This window comes from Brachycentrus maculatus, unplaced genomic scaffold, assembly GCF_059751285.1.
Source record: "Brachycentrus maculatus isolate JH-2025_06_01 unplaced genomic scaffold, ASM5975128v1 h1tg000674l, whole genome shotgun sequence".
In the NCBI taxonomy this organism is placed as follows: Eukaryota; Metazoa; Arthropoda; class Insecta; order Trichoptera; family Brachycentridae; genus Brachycentrus; species Brachycentrus maculatus.
Window position 1 is genome coordinate 122,599 of NW_028281406.1, and position 22,098 is coordinate 144,696.

General features: G+C 33.2%; 3 protein-coding genes across 3 annotated transcripts in view; 2 read left to right on the forward strand and 1 right to left on the reverse strand.

Moving 5' to 3' along the window:
* Positions 1–2,305: 2,305 nt before the first annotated feature.
* LOC148300666 (protein AAR2 homolog) lies at positions 2,306–6,533 on the forward strand. The gene is made up of 5 exons (XM_088274447.1): positions 2,306–2,621; positions 2,703–2,905; positions 4,087–4,419; positions 5,349–5,475; positions 6,111–6,533. Exons 1-5 carry the CDS (start codon positions 2,404–2,406, stop codon positions 6,517–6,519), a joined length of 1,290 nt encoding a protein of 429 aa, XP_088130573.1. The 5' UTR covers positions 2,306–2,403; the 3' UTR covers positions 6,520–6,533.
* Positions 6,534–7,311: 778 nt separating this feature from the next.
* On the forward strand, positions 7,312–10,375 carry PCID2 (PCI domain-containing protein 2). Its single transcript, XM_088274451.1, has 3 exons — positions 7,312–7,728; positions 7,886–8,054; positions 9,432–10,375. Exons 1-3 carry the CDS (start codon positions 7,525–7,527, stop codon positions 10,244–10,246), a joined length of 1,188 nt encoding a protein of 395 aa, XP_088130577.1. The 5' UTR covers positions 7,312–7,524; the 3' UTR covers positions 10,247–10,375.
* Positions 10,376–12,259: 1,884 nt separating this feature from the next.
* LOC148300668 (uncharacterized) overlaps positions 12,260–22,098 on the reverse strand; it is a 93,777-nt gene continuing 83,938 nt past the window's right edge. The window contains exons 6-15 of the mRNA XM_088274449.1: positions 20,544–20,725; positions 19,237–19,380; positions 18,611–18,736; positions 17,911–18,066; positions 16,902–17,145; positions 15,049–15,179; positions 14,804–14,933; positions 13,957–14,062; positions 13,650–13,764; positions 12,260–12,395 (exon numbers count right to left, since the gene is read on the reverse strand). Coding sequence (XP_088130575.1) covers positions 12,291–12,395; positions 13,650–13,764; positions 13,957–14,062; positions 14,804–14,933; positions 15,049–15,179; positions 16,902–17,145; positions 17,911–18,066; positions 18,611–18,736; positions 19,237–19,380; positions 20,544–20,725 — 1,439 coding nt within the window. The 3' untranslated portion in view covers positions 12,260–12,290. The remainder of the gene's footprint in view (positions 12,396–13,649; positions 13,765–13,956; positions 14,063–14,803; positions 14,934–15,048; positions 15,180–16,901; positions 17,146–17,910; positions 18,067–18,610; positions 18,737–19,236; positions 19,381–20,543; positions 20,726–22,098) is intronic.

Here is a 22,098-nt window from a genome sequence, read left to right on the forward strand (position 1 = left end):
TATATATATATATATATATATATATATATATATATATATATATATATATATATATATATATATATATAAGTATATATATATATATATATATATATATATATATATATATATATATATATATATATATATATATATATATATATATATATATATAATATATATATATATATATATATATATATATATATATATATATATATATACAAATATTAATTAAAACCATATAGATGGAAGTGAGAAAGTAAATAAGGTTGCGATCTACTTAAATGTAATAGTTTCATATGCCTTTGTATGCCAACTATAAAAACTAATAAAATGAAATAAAAAAAATTATAAATAAAAAATGGAATTCCAATAAAAATTCAATATTGTTTTATTAAAACACTTCCTCTGCGATGGTGGGTCTGGTCAGACCCACCATCGCGGAAAATTATTGATTACGTAATAGGTAATTTGTTTACGTCGTTTTCCTTGAGTGTAATCGTTCTTCAAAAAATTACCTACAAATTGAGATACAAACGAAAATTATTGGACCAGATTCAAATGAGTTATTTAAAAAAAAAGAACAAATAAAATATCAAAAATCATATTGAGTAAGGTCAGTTGATCGCTATCAATGTGTTAGTGTGCCGTCTGCCGTGATTTTGAAATCCCAAAAACAAAAGCATACATTGTCAATCTTTGGCGATTGTTTCCGTTTATTGTTTTTTTTTATATTTGTTTTTAACTGATTTATTTGTTTACTTGTATGACGGATTAAATATCATATATATAGACTATAAGGTAAATCTACATTTAAAAAATATTAATATTACAAAACACAGACCTTCACAATAAACTGTTTTATATTTGAACGATTTCTAGTTTTATTTTTTTTAAATCTTTTCGATACTTTACCACAATGGCAGGAAAAAAATAATTATCTCATGACGAGATTGAACGACTTTTGGACAGTTCTAAAAGTGAAAGAAAAGTGAGAGAATAGCGCAGATGACAGTGATTTAGAATTCAAAAACCTTAGATTCAGAATTTGAAAGTGCAACGGAAAACGTGGTTTTATAAGAAATGTCAGTAAGTGATAAAAACATCGATTTCAACAAGAAAAGTACCGATTGTCCTCTTATTTTTTGGTAACAATTTATTGGTCAATAATAAAATTAAATATCATACCTATTATGTCTAACGAACTTGTATATAAAATTTTTATAATAATTAGTTTTATTTGGTTTCGTACAAAATTGTATTCATAATTTCTAAAACCCGCAAAATGTTTATGTAAGAAATGGCGAACTTTAAATGAATATTTACACCATTTTGGGCAATTCCGTATATATTTTTCAATGAAAATTTAAATATTTTCACTGTATTTAAAATGAATTTTAATTGCATTATGGACAAAAATTTATCTTGAAATATTAACTCAAAATCCTAGAATCATTTTGTGGTTTTTGGAGCTAACTGCCACGTTTTATATTTGAAGATAATTACTTAGTTGCATTTTGTTAATAATTCTATCTGTTATGATGTTGACTTAAAATATAGTTATAAAATTAAAAACACAAATTATTTGAATTCAGTAAAAATAAAAATGTTTACAATCACTGCTTCATTGCCAACCATGCTACATGCGCGTGTGACATGCTCCGCGGTAGTAGTGAGTATATAAATTAGTTAGTCTGTGGTAGTGAGCCGAAGCGCGCGGTCGCGTTTGGATGTAAAATTATGCGCTTGGATAATTTAATTTCAAAACTATCAAAAACTTGAAAATTCTCATACAAAACTTATGACACATTATCCTATTGCTATGTAGGCTATTTTGAATAATATATAAAATATAAAAACCCGACGAAAAACGCCTAAAAGGCAATTTCTGTACTGGGTCAGATCAGACCCACCACCGCTGGGCGCGTTTTGTTTGAGGCCATCGCGCTTTAGGTGTTAAACAGAAGTGTCCTTTTAATTTCCCAAAAAGTAAATCGACACGTATTTGACGATCACGCTGCATAGAATTTACTAATTTCAAACGTCACATTAATTTTTTTTTAAATACTTTCCGCAAGTTTTAAATTCCCCTATCATGAAATTTAATTGAAATATAATCGCCCTTTTAAAATATAAATCGAAATTCTTTACAGATGCTAAATATATATAATAATACGCCCGTTCCAAACCCCTTACATGCTTATTTTAAAAGTTTTCTATGAGAACGAGCATAAACTATAAAACCATAGAGAATTTGACAAACGCCAAGACGAGAAGAGAGCGTCGGCAGCGGTTCTACATTTATTCTGTGGCCTCGGCTGTCAAATTGGCTACGAATTTACAAAATATTGCACACTTTCTTTCTGTCATACTTCCTTTTCTTACATAAATAAAACAACTTGTAGTGAAATTTCATAAAATATGGCATCATTAGACATTGAACAAGATTTAGCCAGGCGTCTGCTGCTGGAGGGGGGCACATTTGTGTTTTTAGGGGTTCCTGAAGGAACAGAATTTGGTATTGACATGAAATCGTGGAATACTGCTGGTGACTTTAGGGGCATTAAAATGATTCCTCCTGGACTTCATTTTATTCACTATTCAGCCGTCAGCAAAAATACCGGAGATGTAGCTCCCAGGTTATTATGTGTTATAATCCTAAAAACGTTATCTTTTTCTATGTTAAACTCAAATAATAGTAAATATATAATATATTTCAGAGTTGGATTTTTGCACAATTTTCGAGCCAAGGATTTTATCGTTAAAATGTGGAGTAAAGACACAGAAGACCTCAGCAAAGAAAATTTAAGTGAAGAAAGTGTACAAAAGCTCAAAGATAATCTTTTAAACTTGGACCGATTTCTAGCACCTTATCCTTATGATATACATGAGAAATGGCGGTCACTTTCTTCAAACATAACAGGTAACCAAAGAATCTTTTTTTTTCGATAGTTTATTTTATTATACAAAAGTATTGGTAGCTTTGTCTCTGGACACTAAGGGCGCTTGTCCACTACCTGGAATTTTACCGTCCGACAGTCCGGTTTTGAAGAATGAAAGCGACTACGACAGTTTAGCGTGATCGAATTTACGCGCAACGTGTTCACGCACCGATCAAGAGCACAGACCTGAAAAAAGATGGACAAAAGCACAAGCCAATCCAACCAAATCGTCATTTTAAAACGCTAAGTGACATGCTGTACGGTAAAATTCCGTGTAGTTCTGTGTAGTGAACAAACGCCCTGAAACCCCATTTATATAACAAGCTACTTCGACAACTAGGTTCAATACTAGGTTCGACCAAATACGCTTTTTGCCTTTTCTTGGTGGTTTATCTTGAGATGGAATTGTCATTAGATGCCCACAAGAGTCATGCGGCAGTCACTTGTGTTCCAAATCTTTTCAACAGATTTTGAAAAAAAGTAATTAAAATAAGTTTTGAATCTTAGTTCATCGTTATTGGACCAATGTTCCAGATTTTTTTTTCATTACAATCTATCACAAAAATCAACATTACTGGAGGCAAATTTTAGTAATATCCGTACAATTTAATGTTTGAACCCATACATAAGAAAAAGTGAGTAAACTCCATATGACCAAATTTTACAAAAGTAGCAAAAAATCTCATAAAACAATTTTTTCATCAAATATGATACCCTAACATAAAGATTTTAAATTCATATATCTATTGATTCATAATATTCAAAGTAATCACTCTCATGGTGAGAAAGGATAGCAATCTCGACAATGCTTGAAAAACTATTGGAAAATTTCAATATGTTAACACATTCTTTGCGGGAAACGCTTAAGAGCATCTTTTACTTACTGTTTGGTAAAAAGCAAGAGATGATTATGAGCGTTCTATTTGCTTACTTTTAGTCAAACGCGTAAAAACCATTGTACAGATCAGAATAGGGTTTGCGGTTACTTGTGATAAGTAAATGACCTTAATTAGAATACTGATTAAGGTCGGAATTGATGAAAAAGCCACCCGACAACAATGTATTAAGAATCTAATCAATGAGACAACGTTTGAGCTCTTTCTGTAAAGTTTAAACATTTAGCTTTCTGACTGAAGATTTATTTTGCTTTTTTATATTTCAGATAGTTTGGTTGTAATGCTAACACCAGAGAATGGAAGGATAAGTTCTGCTTTAGAATTGATATCTTGCGACAATAAGGATAGACCAAAGGGTAAAAATAGACCCAAAGTACCTCCCGAAAGTGATGGTAATAAAGGAATAAGCAGTTCATCTCTTCCACAATGTTCCACAAGCGCAGTCGCCATTGTAGAAGACAGTACAGTTGAGAATTCTGATGAACTTCAATCTGAACCCGGCAGTTCTGACGTTCAAATACCAAGTAAAAGAAAAAGTCGTCCTTCAACATTGGAGGAAAAAGAAGAAGCTTTACTTCCTCACTTAAAACCTGCTCCGGGTAACCATTTTTACTATATAATTTTATCAAAACATGCGTATCTTTTTGCTTAAAAAATAATAAAAGTATTGCTTCTGAACATATTGTAATGCCCTACACCGTAATGATGGATCTAAAATATAAGCAAGAAGTGCTTTTTTCCTGTCCGAGAGTATGGCCATGCCAAACTTTCCTCAAAGGAGTATTACTGTACATTTACGGCCGCCATTGTAATTAAAGACCTGTGATATTTAGATCTAAAATAGCCTTGTACTGCCATCTGTGGTTGTATTTAAACAACATAATCACAAATCAAATCATGTTTACTGGTGTAAATATTTTTAACTATGATATAAAGTTATAAATAGAAAAAATAACTGACTCCCCAGATACGATTTCGTCTGCAGAAACTTACTCCCGGACAGGTTAATATTTGGCTAATTTATATAGCGCCATTTTTACAAAATATCTTGGGGCGCTAATAATACTCATTAATACTGATAATAAAAAATTAATATAAAATTTGCTTCACAAGAGAATTTCAAGTTATAATCTGTGATGTAAAGTATTAGATTTTAAGAAAATTGGTATATTTGTACTAAGGAAAACTAAAATTTAAAATGGATAGATTTTACTACATAGTGATTGCCGAATTAATTAATGGAATAAAATATTAGACTAACACTCTTGTGAAGAGATTTGATTGTATTTTATTTTATATTATTTTGTGTACATAATCATAAATATTTCCATACAAATAACTGATAAAATGTTTTTTTTATTATATATCACACATTGCCAAGTAAATTTACAGTATTACACCAACAAGAAAGTTTGTTGCTGCAAATAAGAATTAAATCTAGAAAATGATATTTTTCCTTTTTTAAATCAGATTATATTATAATTATAATATTCTTGATTCATTTATCTATAAAAAACATATGTCCTAGGTATGGCCTTAAGATTTACTGAGTTTCCGGAAAGAAATTATCCCGAAGATGCCACTCCGTCGGAAATAACGAAGCATTCCCTCGATCAAACCTATGTTTTGGATCATATGATAAAGAGGCATGAAAGGTAACCATTTTAATGTGTTTTATAGGTTTACATCAGATCCATTTTCATTTATATCAATGTTTTTATACAGAGTATATTTAACTACTAAACACTGGTATTCCTCGATGCACTTACTTGGAGGTACCCAGACTAAAAGAACTTTTGTCGTAAGGGAAATATGATGATTTTTTTTTTCAAACATTAAATTGCCTCAGTCAGGGCACTTAATTTTAGAAGCTATGCGTAACTAAATAGAAACTTGTGAAAAACTGATAAAATGACCTCTTTAAATCACCAAATCCACTTTCAACACTTCAAAAAAGACAAAATAAAGTTTTATGAGGCCAGAAACATTGATTACAAAGAATGGGAAATAAAGATCATCTCTTTTTGTTGTAAATTGTTATATCTGAAACAAAAATTATATAGAAATATGAGTAACAACGCTTAGAACTTTTGAAAGTCAATCATATTCCCAATATTATTTGATAGCGAATGTAACACTCACATTCTGATACCGCTAATTGTCATCACTCTGTCAAAAGTTCCTAATAAATGTTGTACATGTGGCTGTGTTATTTCATTCTGAAATTTTTAGTTTATTATTTTTACTAAATGTTTCATAAACGAATTATTTTAACTTTAACTTCTTTCAGGCCAATAGATATAATCGGTGAGCTGGAATTCGCCTATGTTTCTTTTCTTGTTGGACATTCACTTGATGCCTTTGAGCAATGGAAAAAGCTCGTAAAATTGATGTGTTCCTGTGAAGAAGCAATAAACAAATACAGAAATGTTTATCTTCAATTTATTACATCTTTGGAGATTCAAATTACAGAAATACCCGAGGAGTTTCTTGCTGATATAGTCATGAATAATAACTTAATTTACGTGAAGCTTAGAGACTTCTTCAAAACGGTATATAATTCGGATGTAGAAGATAGGCTGAAAACTGCTATTGATCGCTTCAAAGATAATCTCACTACTAAATTTATGTGGGATTTCAGTGATATCGATGTAGAAGATGATGATGAAAGACCTGTAGTTGTAAAACTTCCTAAATAAAGAATTGACACATGCATATGTGCTTTCATTTCAAATATCTCAATTTGCTTCCTTGTTTAACCAAATGTTTTTCTTATTAAGTAACTTGATATCACCAGAGGTACTCCTGTTCACAGAAAAACCTGTTTTAAAATTTGTACATATACATACTTGAATTGGGGAAAAATTACATGAAAGTTGTCAAAAATAATAGAACTTAAACTATAATTAATTTGATTAGTGCTTGAAATAGTACTCTGTAATACAGTTCATTTATTATTTTATAGTGCCTTTGTAAAATTACCAAAGTAATATTTTCACAATTATACCATAAAACCCTTTCGGTAAAAATAAATATATTTTTATTCAGGTAGAGATTCTCTGATCATTATTCACATCCAATGGTGTAAGGGCTACCACTTTGAATCAAAGCGGTGTTACCTTGATCGTTAATTAAATGCAGGAAATATGATAAGTGCATCACTCCAGTTTTCAAATACAGGAGTGGAATGCGTTTGATAGTATACATATAATTATTTTGATACATGGAAAAGAAATAGTAGGTAGGAAAAACATGATAGCAGTAATAGATTAGCCACTTGGGGTTGCATATCTAAACTGGTTTTAGCTTATGAAACTTGGACACTTGCTTGTATATACTGGTCTTTAAGTAAGTATGCAGGGTTTATTTTTTAGGGTTACTTTTTTAAAAAAAAAAGTTAATTAGGTACTTATATTGCTTAATGTAATGCATAGACACTACGAAAGTTGTCTTTGTCCATGAATCTGTCAGATTCCATGGATTCGAAAATTATTGTTTTGTGATTCTGTCAAAGCGTGCCGCCTACTTGCTCATTGTTTTTTGGGTTTTTATTTGTTTTTCTGTAAACAGTGTTTCTTTTCTATTTAATTAGTAGTCTGCGCTCAGTGATCTTTACATTCCAATAGATCTAACTTGTTATTAATACGGGTGTGACATAAATTGTCCTCATCAGTTAACCTATAATTCTCAATCCCAATTTTATAATGGGCACCTTGCATCAGTATTTCCAAATCATCGAAAGGACTTATAGAACATGTCAGGGGAACTTATTCGCCAGGTTATTATCCCTCCGTGATGACCATGTTATGAACAGAAATCTGCTCGTTCCGGATATTGAAAGCATTGTTGAAGACAATTTTGGAGGTCCTTTAGATGAAATCTTGATCGCTCATCTGAAATGTGCACAGGTATTTTTTTTTTATTGTTTATTTTAATAATTTGTCAATTCATCTAACAGTCAATAGGGAATTTAAATAGATTGATTGGCCGCTGATTCAATTCTGTGTTTGCGAGTAAGGCCTTAATAAATATATTTTGTATTTTAAGATAATTTTTCTCTTGCAGTCACTGCATGAACAGGACTTTATGGAGGCGTACAAACAACAAAGCAACTGCATTACGGCTGTCACCAAACTTCTGCAGTCTCAGCGAGAAGAAAACTGGACCCTTCCATTGATGTATACTGTTTGCTTGGATCTTAGACTAGTGGCACAACAAGCTGAAAACCGTCTTGGTATATATTCATTCTACAGATACTTAATATCTATATTGTTTTTTTTTTGTTATCTTATTAGACCATATTATGGTATAGCTACATTTCTTATCCGCCTCTGGTGTAATGGTTAGTGTTTTTAAACTCTGTGCTAGCGGTCCCGGGTTCCATTCCCAAGAAATCAAAGATAAAAGGGGTCAAATAAATATAAGTGATTTTTATTATAATATTTATTCAATGTTACCCTGAACTGGTGCCTGAAGCGGAGAGCTGATCACCTTTCCTTCGTGTGTTAACAATCAACATAACCCTGCGTTTATATGGTGCAGTGCCCTATGCACCATCGGGTGCGAATAAGGGTTTGAGGAAAATAAAGAATATATTTTTTTAATTATTTCACTAGATTATTGGCCCTCCGGATAATATATCAACATTATAGGTGTCTCAACTTGAGCATGTATCGTTTTTATACAGAAGAAGATGGTAATCTCATACATGTTCCATTAGAGTAAGCTATATACTTCACTAATTTCTCAACTAACCATCAGCCATACATTCCAACCCCATCAATTAACAACTTACATATTAAAGGAATCCAACAAACTTTGAAGAATGGTAAATGTTGCAGAGGAAAGTAAATTTTAGGGACTTGTCTGCAGATGGGAGAGAAAAGAAAGGCAAGAAAGCATGAAATATGCACAACCACACCCAAACCAAATGAAAACCATTCTTGAAATATAATTATTGAATAGTTTTATTTTGTTTACTATGAAATTGTTTAAGAGGAAAAATGTTTAGTTACCCACCGTACATAGTATCCCCTGCATTTTATGAGATGTTGAACCTTTTGAAGTGAAGATGTTTCGTAAATGTATTATTTTGTCAAATTATATAACTTACTTACTAACCCTCACCCCGCTTCTCCGCAGGGGTAGGCAGAGAGAATCGAACGCCACACCACTCTGTCTTTGCAAACATTCTTTGCCTTTTCTACATTCATGCATCTCCTCATACATACCCGACGATTATTATGACTCCTGACATACCTGAAATACTTTCAAGTATTTGACATACCTGATTGTGCCAAGTTTTCCTCGGTCTTCCTCTGCTTTTTTTCCAACTACATTCGCCTCATAAATTTGTTTAACCGTTCTTTCTTCACTCATACGTTCCACATGTCCAAACCATCTCAACACACCTTTCTTAATTTTATCGATAATGCTTATCTCAACCTTACATTCGTTCCTTATTTCATCATTCGAACATCTATCAAACATTGTTTTGCCACACATTCGTCTGAGGGATCGCATTTCGACTGCATTCAGTCTGCTTTCATCCTTCTTTTATATTACCTACGTAATCATGATATTTGTATTAACATAGTATTTTTTCTTCCAGGCCCGTCACAAACACCAGGGAGTATTCTAGAGAAAGCAGCGGAATGTCTCATGGGTTGCTTCAGAGTGTGCGCAGCAGACAACCGCTCCTCCGATGCCGACACCAAGAGACTCGGGATGCTGACCTTAGTTAATCAGCTGTTCAAAGTTTATTTCAGAATAAACAAATTACACTTGTGCAAACCTCTTATCAGGGCCATAGAATCGTCCGCTTTCAAGGATCAGTTTTCCCTATCGCAACAAATCACCTACAGATACTTTGTTGGCAGAAAAGCCATGTTTGATTCCGACTATAAGTCGGCAGATAAGTATTTAACTTACGCATTTGAAAATTGTCATCGACGAAGTTTAAAAAACAAAAGATTAATTTTAATATACTTGGTACCTGTAAAAATGCTTTTAGGCTACATGCCGTCTAAAAAAGTTTTGGGTAAATACGATTTGTTACAATTCTGGGAATTGGTGGAGTCTGTAAAGCTGGGTAATTTGAAACAAATCGATGCCGTTATGGATAAACACGAATCGTTCTTCATTAAAGCCGGAATCTATCTGATCGTCGAGAAAATCAAGATCCTCGCTTATAGAAATCTCTTTAGGAAAGTGTATATGTTAGAAAACACTCATCAGATCCCGATAAGCTCCTTACAAGCGGCTTTAGAGTTCACCGGGCAGGAAGATGTGGGGTTAGATGAAACACAATGCATAGTGGCCAATCTCATTTATGATGGGAAAATTAAAGGGTACATATCGTATCAACACAGAAAACTCGTTGTAAGCAAACAGAATCCTTTTCCTACGCTCAGCAGTCTGACTTGATGTTATACAATATTATTATTCTGTATGTTTTCTTGGTGAATCCTTTTTTGTAATTGAACCATTGAACATTTTGCTTTCTCGAGGGTATACCTTATATGTATTCTGAATAATAAACTTTATTATAATAAATATGTGTGTATAATCATTATAAATACTTTGTCTGATAACATAAATATAATATAATTCTCATGATATTTCAACACTACATAGATTAATCTGACTTATAATTTATTTCCATCAAACCTTTTTATTTACACATCCAAAAATTCAGATGATCGATTGAAAAGTGAAGCATCGGAAAGAAATATAAATACTATGTTTAAATTATGAAAAAGTGTTGCCATTCACACAGATATGTTTTTAATAATTACTATTGATCATAAATGCATTACGTTATGTCAGAAGTAACCTTCTTTTGCAATTTACTGAATCAGCCACAAATATTTTTTTCTGAGCAGGTACTAATCAGAGTTGAATTATTATTGATACATAGCAACACACATTGAATCCTACCAAACTTGGCCATTTTTTATATGATGATAATTTACACTCTTATTTAATATGATATACTCGAATCAAATCAATTTTAATTTAGTTGCATATTATACATAAAACAAAATGTTGATAGTTTTGTATATTTGTGTGACTCTTTTGACCTACAATGTTCCACTTCCTTTTGACTTTTGTATAGATAAACTAGGGTTACCATTTATTTTTTAAATTACATAATGTACATTATTCCTTGGAAACTTCAATTCTATTGTAGCATTTGATTACAGTGTCAGGTGTGCTTCTCGACAACAATTTCAAGCATTTTTTTGCATTAAAAAATGCAGATTTATAACCCAAAAAAGGGATTGTTGATGTATATGGTAGCCCTAGTAACACAGTTTTTTTCATTTGGCTGTAACTAATAAGTACACGCATCAATCGTCCTACAATTCCAAACCCAGCCAATGGTTTTGTAATACGTTTGATGACGTTAACAAGGTTATATGAAGCGCACATTTTATTATTTATAAGAAGTACATACAACAGAAATGTACAAATATCGCATTATAAAATTAAAGGATATACATATCTCTTTTTAGTATTTAAAATAGAAACATTTTCAAAATACAATAATTATAAGAATAAGTGAAGTTGACGGGATTATATCTATTTCACTACGTTATGTTAACCTGTTTTCCTTTCTCTCCACTCCTCATACAAAATCTACCGATCACAATATACGGACGCTCCAGCTGTAGCCAAGATCAATAGTACAATTATAAATAACTCTATGTCACCGTCAGGAGTGGACCTCTACACTATTATTAACACAAATTAAAAATACGGGAAAACTTTGTTTAGCCCAACTAATTGGTTCCTTCAATATCCAGATAGTTTTAGATCGAACTGAGATATTACGCATAGTATATAAATGGTGAAACTTTTTTCCATTATGATGCGTTCATCAATATATCAAAAAACTTACTGCACAATGCATTAAATTTATCCATAATCCATTCTCGTTAATTGCTAGAATTTCATTTATCTAAGAATGTTGTAGCTTTTCTGATGCTCAATTAAAGTTGGCTCACTTTATGACTTGCAAAATAAGTGTTAAATGTTGCATGCATTGACATCATTGCTTGATCCATGGAACGAACAATATTGTAATGTTTTTTAGAAAAAAAGTCTTAAGAAATATGGTAATTTTTAGATGTTCATAGTCTGTTGGATAAGCGGACGTATTATGTATCTGCAATAATGATATGTTTCACGATAATTTTCACTGTAGGTGAACTAACTGAACTAAAGTGAAACTGAACTAATAGATGTCGGACTAAACGAGGCTTTCCTACAAACATTAATTTTAACAACCCAAAAATATTCCACATATACCGGGCCTATACTGTTAAAAATTCTCTACCTTGGTCCACAAACCTAGAGAATTTTAGCGAATAAAGATCATGCAGATTAGGGAATACTTTATTTTGCAACAATAAATATTTAAATAAATTTCTACTGGACTAGAAAGCTTGAAAAATCCGTTCCAAGTTTAAGCAGACATCTTGAATCGCTTAACTGGCATCATTGGAAGTATTTTGGACTGATTCTCTCCGACGGTGTGCTCCCTTGTCTTAGCCCATGCTGCCTGGTTGTACTGAAATGAAATAACACAAAATATATTCTCTAGTTTCACTGCCTGAGTGGGAAAACAGAGTGCCCGTATGGGAAAGCATTTTGATAGAAGGCAGGGTCAAATGAAATATTTGTCTCAATCTAAGATACAAATGTACTATTTCTTTGGTTTAAGTGTGCGTAAGAATATAAAATTTCAAATAGTAGTTTTAGTTTAATAACTAAATTACATTTCAAATCAGATCAAACTAGGAATGGGGGATCAATTTAAATACCAACTTCTTCAACCTGTTAACCGGGCGGGACGCATAAATACGTCCAACGCAAACAATATCGGGTACGGGAAGGACATATGAATACGTCCTAGAAATATATGTTTATTATATTATATATCTTCTTCTTCTAACCCTTATCTATTGAGCACTGCATCGTATAGAAGCAGTGTTATCTTGATCGTTAAATACACGAAGGAAAGGTGATCAGCCTTCCGCGTCAGGTACCAGTCCAGGGTCATATTAAATAAATATTAGACTGAAAAATCACTAATATTTATTTTGACCCTCTTGGGAATCGAACCCGGGACCTCCAGCATGGTAGCCTAGCGTGCTTAGCACTACGCTATGGAGGCGAACTACTATTATATATATGGACGTATATTTATCGAACAACAAAGGTATTAGTCATCCATACATGTCTCGACATGAATTTAAGACACGGAGTGAATCAGTATTCGCGCCCATTACAAGTTGCGTAATTGGACAGCGGACCGCCCGGTTAACAGGTTAAAAAAAATGTTTCACTGTCTAAGAGAAAAGTATTGATATTAGCAACCTTAATATATTTCAATTATACATGTATTTTTAAATATGGAAGAATCAACACATGAATATTAATATATGTGTAAGATCGATTGCCACATATGGGATAGAGACCAGAGCAGACACAGCGAGAACTAAATCTCTTCCAAGAACTTCAGAAACGAGGACATTGACGTGCATAACCGGAAACACGTTAAGAGTCCGAATAAGAAACATTGAGATTCGGAAAATGTGTAGTAAGGGGGATATAGTCAGATGGGGAAGACAGCAAAGACAATTCTGGAAAGCCCATGTCAATAGAAAGGAAGAAAATAGATTGGCCCGAATTGCATTTCAAGAAAACCCAGATGGAAGAAGACCTCCAAAGGGATGGCGTAACAGCTGGCAGTCCACATCATAAGAGACAGATCCTCGGATCTATAAAAAGGAAGGAGATATATTTTAACTTTTAAACATACCATGTTGCCTTGAGTACGTTTGCTTTGTAGGAATTCACCATTGTAGAGTCCACTCATGCCAGATTTCATCATTCCATGTTCCATTGGGCGTTGTTCGAGAAGCTGCTGCAGTGCCCTTGAATAAATGGTAAAAATCACCATTGAATAAGTAAGAAAAAAGTTTGCATTAATGTTTAAACATATCTTCCTTAAACGTAGAGCGTATATTTCATATAAATTGTCTTCCACACTCCATGCACAACGGACCTCTCAGGCTCTTTTGATATAGTCAACATTATAGGCTAATTTATAATAAATTTTTAATTACTTGTTCGCCGGAGGAAGGTTTGCGCCACCACCAAGTCCAATCCTTGCAGCAGATACTAGTTCAGGATGTTCTGTCAATGTGTCAGTCAAGGATTCAATCAAAACATCTGCAATACATAATTATATTGTTATTTGATGCTTCTGTCCTGAAATATTATTAAAAAAATCTGCACAATCATTGTAATATCTGCTTATTTTTTATACTGCTGTAATAACGATACTTCATCGATTCTCTCTTCACAGAATCCTTTTTATGCTTCACTGCTAACTTTACACTGATTTAGTATTACAAAATTCCATAAAATAAATTAATGAGAATGGTTTTTTAATCTATCATTTTACTTTTTATTTCCATTAATGATTTCTATTTGAAACTTTGCCTAACTAAAGAGAGTGCCCAATTTTAAACCAGATAATTAGGAACAGACAAACATGTATAAAAGATAATGACCCAATACAACAAATTTTATGACAAAAATTAACATAACATATGGAAGAAGATTTTTTTCTTCATCATTGATCCCTATTCCGACCCAAATAGTGCAGACACCTCATCGGATCAACATGAAGCCAAGTGATATGTCCTGTGTTTTTAATTTTTGTGTAATGGAGTAGAATTTATTTAATGGAATATAAATTAATGACATTACTGCTAAGGAAAAAGGAAATGAGGGAGGGCTAGTAGATAAGAAAAGGATAATAGCTGTGTCTAGGACACTCAAAGTTACATGGCTGTACAGGCTTCCGTCTCAAGGACACTGCAAATGTGTGTGAATCCCTTGAAGAACTATCGATGTTAGCTTCTGACAAAATCCAATCATTTTAATTATCTAAAGAGTAACACTTGCCTAGCACTTTCTTCTCCATTGCACGGGAAATACGGCCTTGTTCGGCTTCTCCTTCCAAGAAAGAGGTAAACTTTTGAAGAGCTAGTTGAGCCTCGGAAGATCCACGGGAAAGGGACTGAGTGAACATAACCTAGAATCAAGAATATTCCTTAGTTACCTTTTTAAAATCTAATATAAATAGATTTATCTGACTGAGACGATACATATATGCTAAAAATATATATGATATTCTTGTACTATTTTACCTTAGCAAGCTGGTAGATAACTTCTTCGAGAGAGTTTTCTGTGATCATGAAATCCGTAACTTTCATTCTCTCCATCAACTCTTCATAATCTTCTTCCGAAGGAGCAGGGTCACGTTCATATTGTTCAGGTACTGGAATAAAAGTAAAAAATCTTAAATAAATTATTTCCATCCCATGTAACATTTCTATTCATTATTTCAGCTGATATAGTCGCAAATCTCAGTATTGGCACTCTGACTATATCAGCTGCCACACAAAAAACTTATGTTTTATGTGATAATGTTACGAGATGATAAAATAAAACTGGCTATAATTAACCCATCCGCATATCACTTTTTTTTTCAAAACATGTATATAAAGACATTTTCAAGACAGTATATAAGAAAGTTGACCCGTCCGGAGGGGAGGTGATATGGTTTGTGAAACAAGGAGGCGCTAATATTTTGCTGATAAAACGAGAATAAACATGCAAATAATTTTTAAATGCAGAAAAAGGTAGCGCGCACTACAGATTGATGTTTGTGGAACAAAACAGTCCAACCAATCACAACGCTCGCGTGATCAAATTCAACCGAGTTAACTTTTACTGTTTTACCAACAAATATGGTACATATAACTATTATGCACGTATTTTATCGTGTCTAGTTCAGAAATGTGATAAATTAACATGAAAACTTCAAAAAATAACTCAATAAAACATTATACCTGGGATGTAAAGTTTTTATTTCTAACTGAATTAAGTTGATATTTCAATCAAAAGGATAATTCTATCCTTACAGGGACATCTTTGGCCAAGTGTCCTCAATAAATTTATATACAAATTATAAGAAATAATGCATTACAAAAAGCTTTCTTTAATGATTTGTAGATATCATACTGATTTGTAGATATCACATGAAAGTATCTTTATAATATGAACTACCACAAATGTTTTTACATTTGCAAATCAGCCGCCGTTTAAGCCACGCCCCCGGCTTAAACGGCGGCTGATTTGCAAATGTAAAAACATACCTACCGCCAACATTTGGCGGCCGGTAGGCGAATGGGTTAGCTTTTACATACTGTAAGTTACTTTATTTAGTAAGCACCATTACTCCCCAGCCCTGCTTAATACCTCATTGTTCCCTACATGTTCCGACAAATGAATCCCTAACATGCGCCTGTAGCATTACAACAAACGCGTCCAACCGCCCTCGTTCATGGATTGGCCATAATATAAGACACACAGGCCTGTTTCTCACGATTGCAGAGAGCTTGTGTGAAGACACAAACTATAGAGGATGACCCCGCTTAAACTACATGGACCAAATTATCTCTAACATGCGCTGTTAGAGATAATTTGGTCCATGTAGGTGCATTGGTACGCCGAGTTGACGAGACGGGTGGAGAGTGACCATGAAAGAAACAAACCAATCATCACATAGATTGTAACCCACTATGAAGACTGTAAGAAGCAAACAAAGCAATACATCTCAAAGGTTTTCATCCATATTTTAATGAAAAATTGATAAGTATAATTTAAAGCATTGTCAAGAAACCTACAATATAATAGTCAAATCGAATAAACTTCAATTAATTATGGGTAATATGAGGGAAACATTAATTGTGGGTAATTTTAGTATGCTAAATATGACATACTAAAATAACAATTATATAGTTTTTCCACATATGTATTTTATTTGACCAGTGACCGGGTTTTGTTATTACCGACATCATCAGACTGGTGTCGATAATGACGAAATCTGGCCACTGGTCAAATAAAATAAATGTAGAACAAACTTGTATTATATCAAATTCTGTTAAGTTAAGAAATGTCCGTACAAAGCTTAAATGCTGTATATGAATTTACTCACTATTAGCAGTGTACTTGTAGGGGTTCTGGAGCAAATTATCCTGGATGCTCTTCTTGTAGATATCTTGCCTCAGATCCGGAAGAGTGAACGGAAGTTGTGGGAGGTTGCCAGGATTCAAATTGTTGTTCCTCTCATAAGTATTTGTTGACAAAATTTTCAAAATCTTATCATGGTTGAATTTTCCCATAGGGGACATAGAAGGCCTTTCATTGTTCAATTCATATTGGTGATAGTTATTTTGGCTCTGTAATAAACAGTTTTTTTATCAAATAACCAATCTAAATCACAAAATCAAAATCAGTAATAGAGAAAGAAAAAACATTATGTAAAAGTTACTTTATTGCTTAACTAATTACTTTCTGAAACTTATATTGACAATGACATTTTTGAGTTTAAAAGCGAGGTGTTGTTTTATTTTTAAGTAAATTATGTCCATTCCTTAACTTCCGTAGTGATAAATTAGCACCTATAGTTACCATACTGAGGTTTTTGGGCCCAATCACACACAAAAAGTTGATCAAATTAAAAATAATGAATTTTCACTCCATTATTTATTTAATATTACAGAGTTCTGTTACCTACAGCGTAGGGTCGATGTGATGCCCTATACACCACTTGTTATAGAGGAGGGTCCATTTAGAGGGTTTAATATGTAAGTAATAGCAATAAACCATATTTCCTGTTATTGTATCAACTTAAATACTGGAAGGCGAGGCGATCCGTCCTGCACTTCAGGTACCAGTCAAGAATAATATTAAATGAATATTAGGGTGAAAAATCACTCATATTTATTTTGCCTAATAGTAGAAAAGTATTAATAGTAGAAAAATACGGCAACCGCTTCACTGTAGAGGCAGACTGCCCGTATACAGAGTGTAAAACTTGTAACATGTTATGTTGCCTCTTATTGGCTTATACGGATATACAATACAAATGCCTGAGTTTGTGTTTCTCAAATCAACTCTGATGGAAACACATATAATTTATAGTACTTAAACAAATTAAATACCTTTTCCAACTGCAGTTGGATATCTTGAAGTTGGCTTTCCTGTTGCATTCTCTGTTCAGCTGCGCTTTTCAGCTTGTGTTGAGCATAATGAGTTTGCAGGTAATCAATGTTCACCTTTATTTCTTGGAGGAATGCAATTGCTTCTTCACGTGTCATCTGCAACATAATAGAAAGGGGTTTTTATGCCAGAGGGGAAATATAATACTACTATATGAAAAGAGAATTAGAATATTGACAATGACTGCGGCACTTGTGGTTCCATACCCGCATTTGTGGTTAATTAAGTTGTAAATTGCTAATACGTATGCGTAATGAGTATGTACAAGTCATAAACATATTCTATGAGTAAAAGAATTTCGAAATTCTCTTTGTATTTATTAAATTCTGAAAAATTTCATTTTTCATTCGAAAAATTTGCTTATTGATTAAAGCATTTTAGTAAATTGGAAACATATTGCATCATAATGCAATACAGTTAAAGAAAGATACAATTAAAACCATTGCATTCCCAAAAGTATCAGTTTCCCACTTCCAATACAAAATGTATTAATAGAACACTTAGATACTTTTAATTTATAAAACTTAAAATTATTGTTTAACTTATTGTTAATTAATAATTATCAATCATTTGACTAAGACTCCAATTTCATTAAAACTTATTATATGTATATTTTCACATTGTTTTTATGATTGAACTTACCAGCCCATCCTGTAGAAATTCTTCAATGGCAAGAGTTACTCCTTTTTCATCCCCTGTCCAGAAAATATACTCAGCCATGTCGAGCGGAGAATATTGTATGCCAGAGTAAGCAGAAAAGTGATCCATCTAAATTTCATAACACGGAATATTAGTCGTTAAATTAATATATACTATTACCCACTGATTAAATTGTACAACATTGTTTAGATTTTACCCCTCCTACCCTTAATACCTTTTTGCTTTGTATCTTGCCCACAAATTGACATTTTTGAGTTTAATTTTTGAAAAGTTTGAAATGAAACATGGAATTGGCAAAAGAAGGGTGAAAGCAGAGTGAACGCTGCTGAAATGTGTTCCCTCAGACAAACGTCTGAAATATCCTTGTATGATAGAATTAATAACAAGGTGGTACACCCTTGATGTATTATTTTATGAAAACGTCGCAAAATTAAGTATCCAAATTGATTATTTATAAATAAAGCATTATATTTTCACTATAATTCCAGTTCTATTGTGCATATTAATTTGATTACAATGAAAAAGCATTATTCATAGGTGGCATAATAACCCCCCCCCCCCCCCCCCACCTTGAGAGAACCTTGATAACGAATATAAGTTAAACTCACATTGTTGTTCTCTTCTTGTCCAATATCTGCATTATAGGCTCGACGATTCCCATTTTCTGTTATTTCTTGGGCTGGGATGGGAACCACAGGTTGGGAAGCGGCATCACCCGTCGGCTGCATCAGTCTCGCTGCTCCATGGAAAGTCTTCAAGAAAACGTGAATAAGAGTACAAATATATTAATTTGAAGCATTTTAAGAGTAACTAAAGTGAATTATGATGATTTAAAACTGCATATGTATAGATTTGTGCTCCCCACACACTGCATCTGAAGACTGAAGTCTGATTTGCAGTGCCCACATAATGGGACTAGTGTTTGTTAACAGAGAAGAAAGCTTCTCGGAGGATTGATTTCTCTCTCTGTCTCTCCCTTTCTCTATCATTTAATAAATAAACTTTTTTAAACGCATTAATGATGTACCAATTATATGTATACACCAATTACTAATACTTGATGTCTATAATGGAGTGACAGTACCGATACTGATGCATGGAGGCGAAACATGGGATTGGCAAAAGCAGGATAAAAGCAGAGTAAACGCCATTGAAATGCTTTCCCTCAGACAAATTTGCAGAAAATTGTTATAATGAAGATAGTAGAAATAAATGTTTGACTGAATGAGGAATAATTGAAAAGATAAAGAAAAGAAAGAAGAAAGTATGTTTGGCAAATGTAAATGGGAGAGCAGAACAAGGATGACCCAAAAAGAGTGCAACCAGAGCAACCAGAAGCTAAAATCTGGTTGTGTCAAAGGTAAATATAGATGCAAGGCATGTACGACTAAATGTATGGATGTGAAGGAAGCTAGGAGTGTATGTCAGGACAGACGAGTGTTGAGTCCCATCATTCTGACGACCCCCACAGAGAAACTACAGTAGTAGTAGTAATAGTGGTGTTTATAAGCATACAATTGTGGTAACACCGTTGGGTTGCCGCGCTGACGTAAGCTGTACGGAAGCGTTTCGATACGAACTAAACCGAAGATTTGCAAGCGGACCCGACTCTGAAGCGAGAGAACTCAAAAGCCGCGAGAATTGCTTCGATCGTTGACTAGAACAGAAGCTTTAATTGGATTTTAACTTTACTTGTTTAACTCCATATATTATAAATTATTTGTCTTTATTTGATTCCAGTATATAGTGTAAATTTACATTTATTTTAATAAAGGAACCAACTGTAAGTACATTCTTTCATTTTTACTCTGGTCACCAAATCCACATCACAACGGCAACACGCCACAATAAAACCAGCCGGAATTAACATAGCAACTAGCTATACAATATAATGGTTAACTAGTTATCTAGGTACCTTCAAATTGTTGGCAATTTCCTTTTGGCCTTCAGTTGCAGAATCGTGGACCACAGTTTGGTGTATTCCCTCACTGGGAACCTCCAGCTCTGTACTAACTCTCTCATGAGGTGTCTCTCCCTTGGCGCTTGTGGAATCTGAGTGCTGGTGAACTTGGGCAATCAGTTTACCGTCTTCATCAACTAAAAAAATGATTCAATTATTAAATATACTCCTCCAATTTTTCTTGTTTATATAAAGCAAAAGGGTATGGATGAAATTAGTATTGCAATTTATCCATATAATTTTTTGGCATCTCATCAAAGATGAAGAAGAATATGGAAGTCTGGGCATTTACGGAACCGTCATAGGCTGGTTTAAGTGATTTCTTTACATACGTGTAACATTCACCAATTCTACCCATTATTGACAACCACAATACTCAAATTCTTGGAAGTTCTATATATATATGAACCAATTTAGAAACCTTGTTATTGAGTCACTAGATCTTGACTAGAGACATCTATTGGTGAGATAAAAAGAAGCTTTTTATTGAGTAGAAACTCTTATATTAGTAGGTGAAGTCCGAATCCTGGATTATAATCACATACATGAGAAACGCCAGAAAATATCATTTTCATTTTTATTGATTAAGCTTATAATTTGACCAGTTAATTTATTTACAACATTTTGAGTGTGTCCAAATACTTGTGAACAAGTATTTGGATACACTCAAAATGTTGTTGCAATATATCTATATTTTTATATAAGAAATGCATGAACAAAATGATTGAATTAAGAACTTATTACACAGCAATCAATTTTAAAATCTAGCAGTTTTAAAATCAACTTACCCTTAATTTATTCAATAGATGGTCGAAATTTCATACAATATAAATGTTTAATAACAGGAATACAAAACACAGGTATAAGTTCAAAAATGTTGAACGTTACACAGGTATGTAAAGTGATAATTTAAGCCAGCCAAGTGCCAGATCGTAAGCCCTGGAATGCTCAGACTTGCATCTTCTTTCGTATAAAAACGATGGATGCTTCGTCTCAGTTGAGGTACTACAATTTAAAAATTCAATACCTAAAAGTGCGAGTCAAAAAGCCAGTGCCAGGTCGTAAGCCTTGGGAATGCCCAGACCTCCATATTCCCTTCGTGTAAAAATGTGATATGGTTATTTATTTATTACTACTACTTCTACTACTACTTCCATCACGCCGTTTCCCCGCAGGGGTAGGCAGAGAGGATGGAACGCCACACTCTTCTGTCCTGACATACACTCCTCGCCTCCTTCACATCCATACATCTAGTCATACATGCCCTCCGATTACGCAGACTTTTGACACCGCCAGATTTTAGGTTGTGATTGTTTGATCGTGCCAAGTCTTTTTCGGTCGTCCTCGTTCTGTTTTCCCTCTAACATTCACCACATATATTTTCTTAGTCATTCTCTCGTTATCCATTCGCTCCATATGTACATACCACCGTAAAGAACTCTTCCTAATCTTTTCAATTATTCCTCGTTCAGCTTTACATTCCTTTCTTATATCTTATTTTTTTATTTTT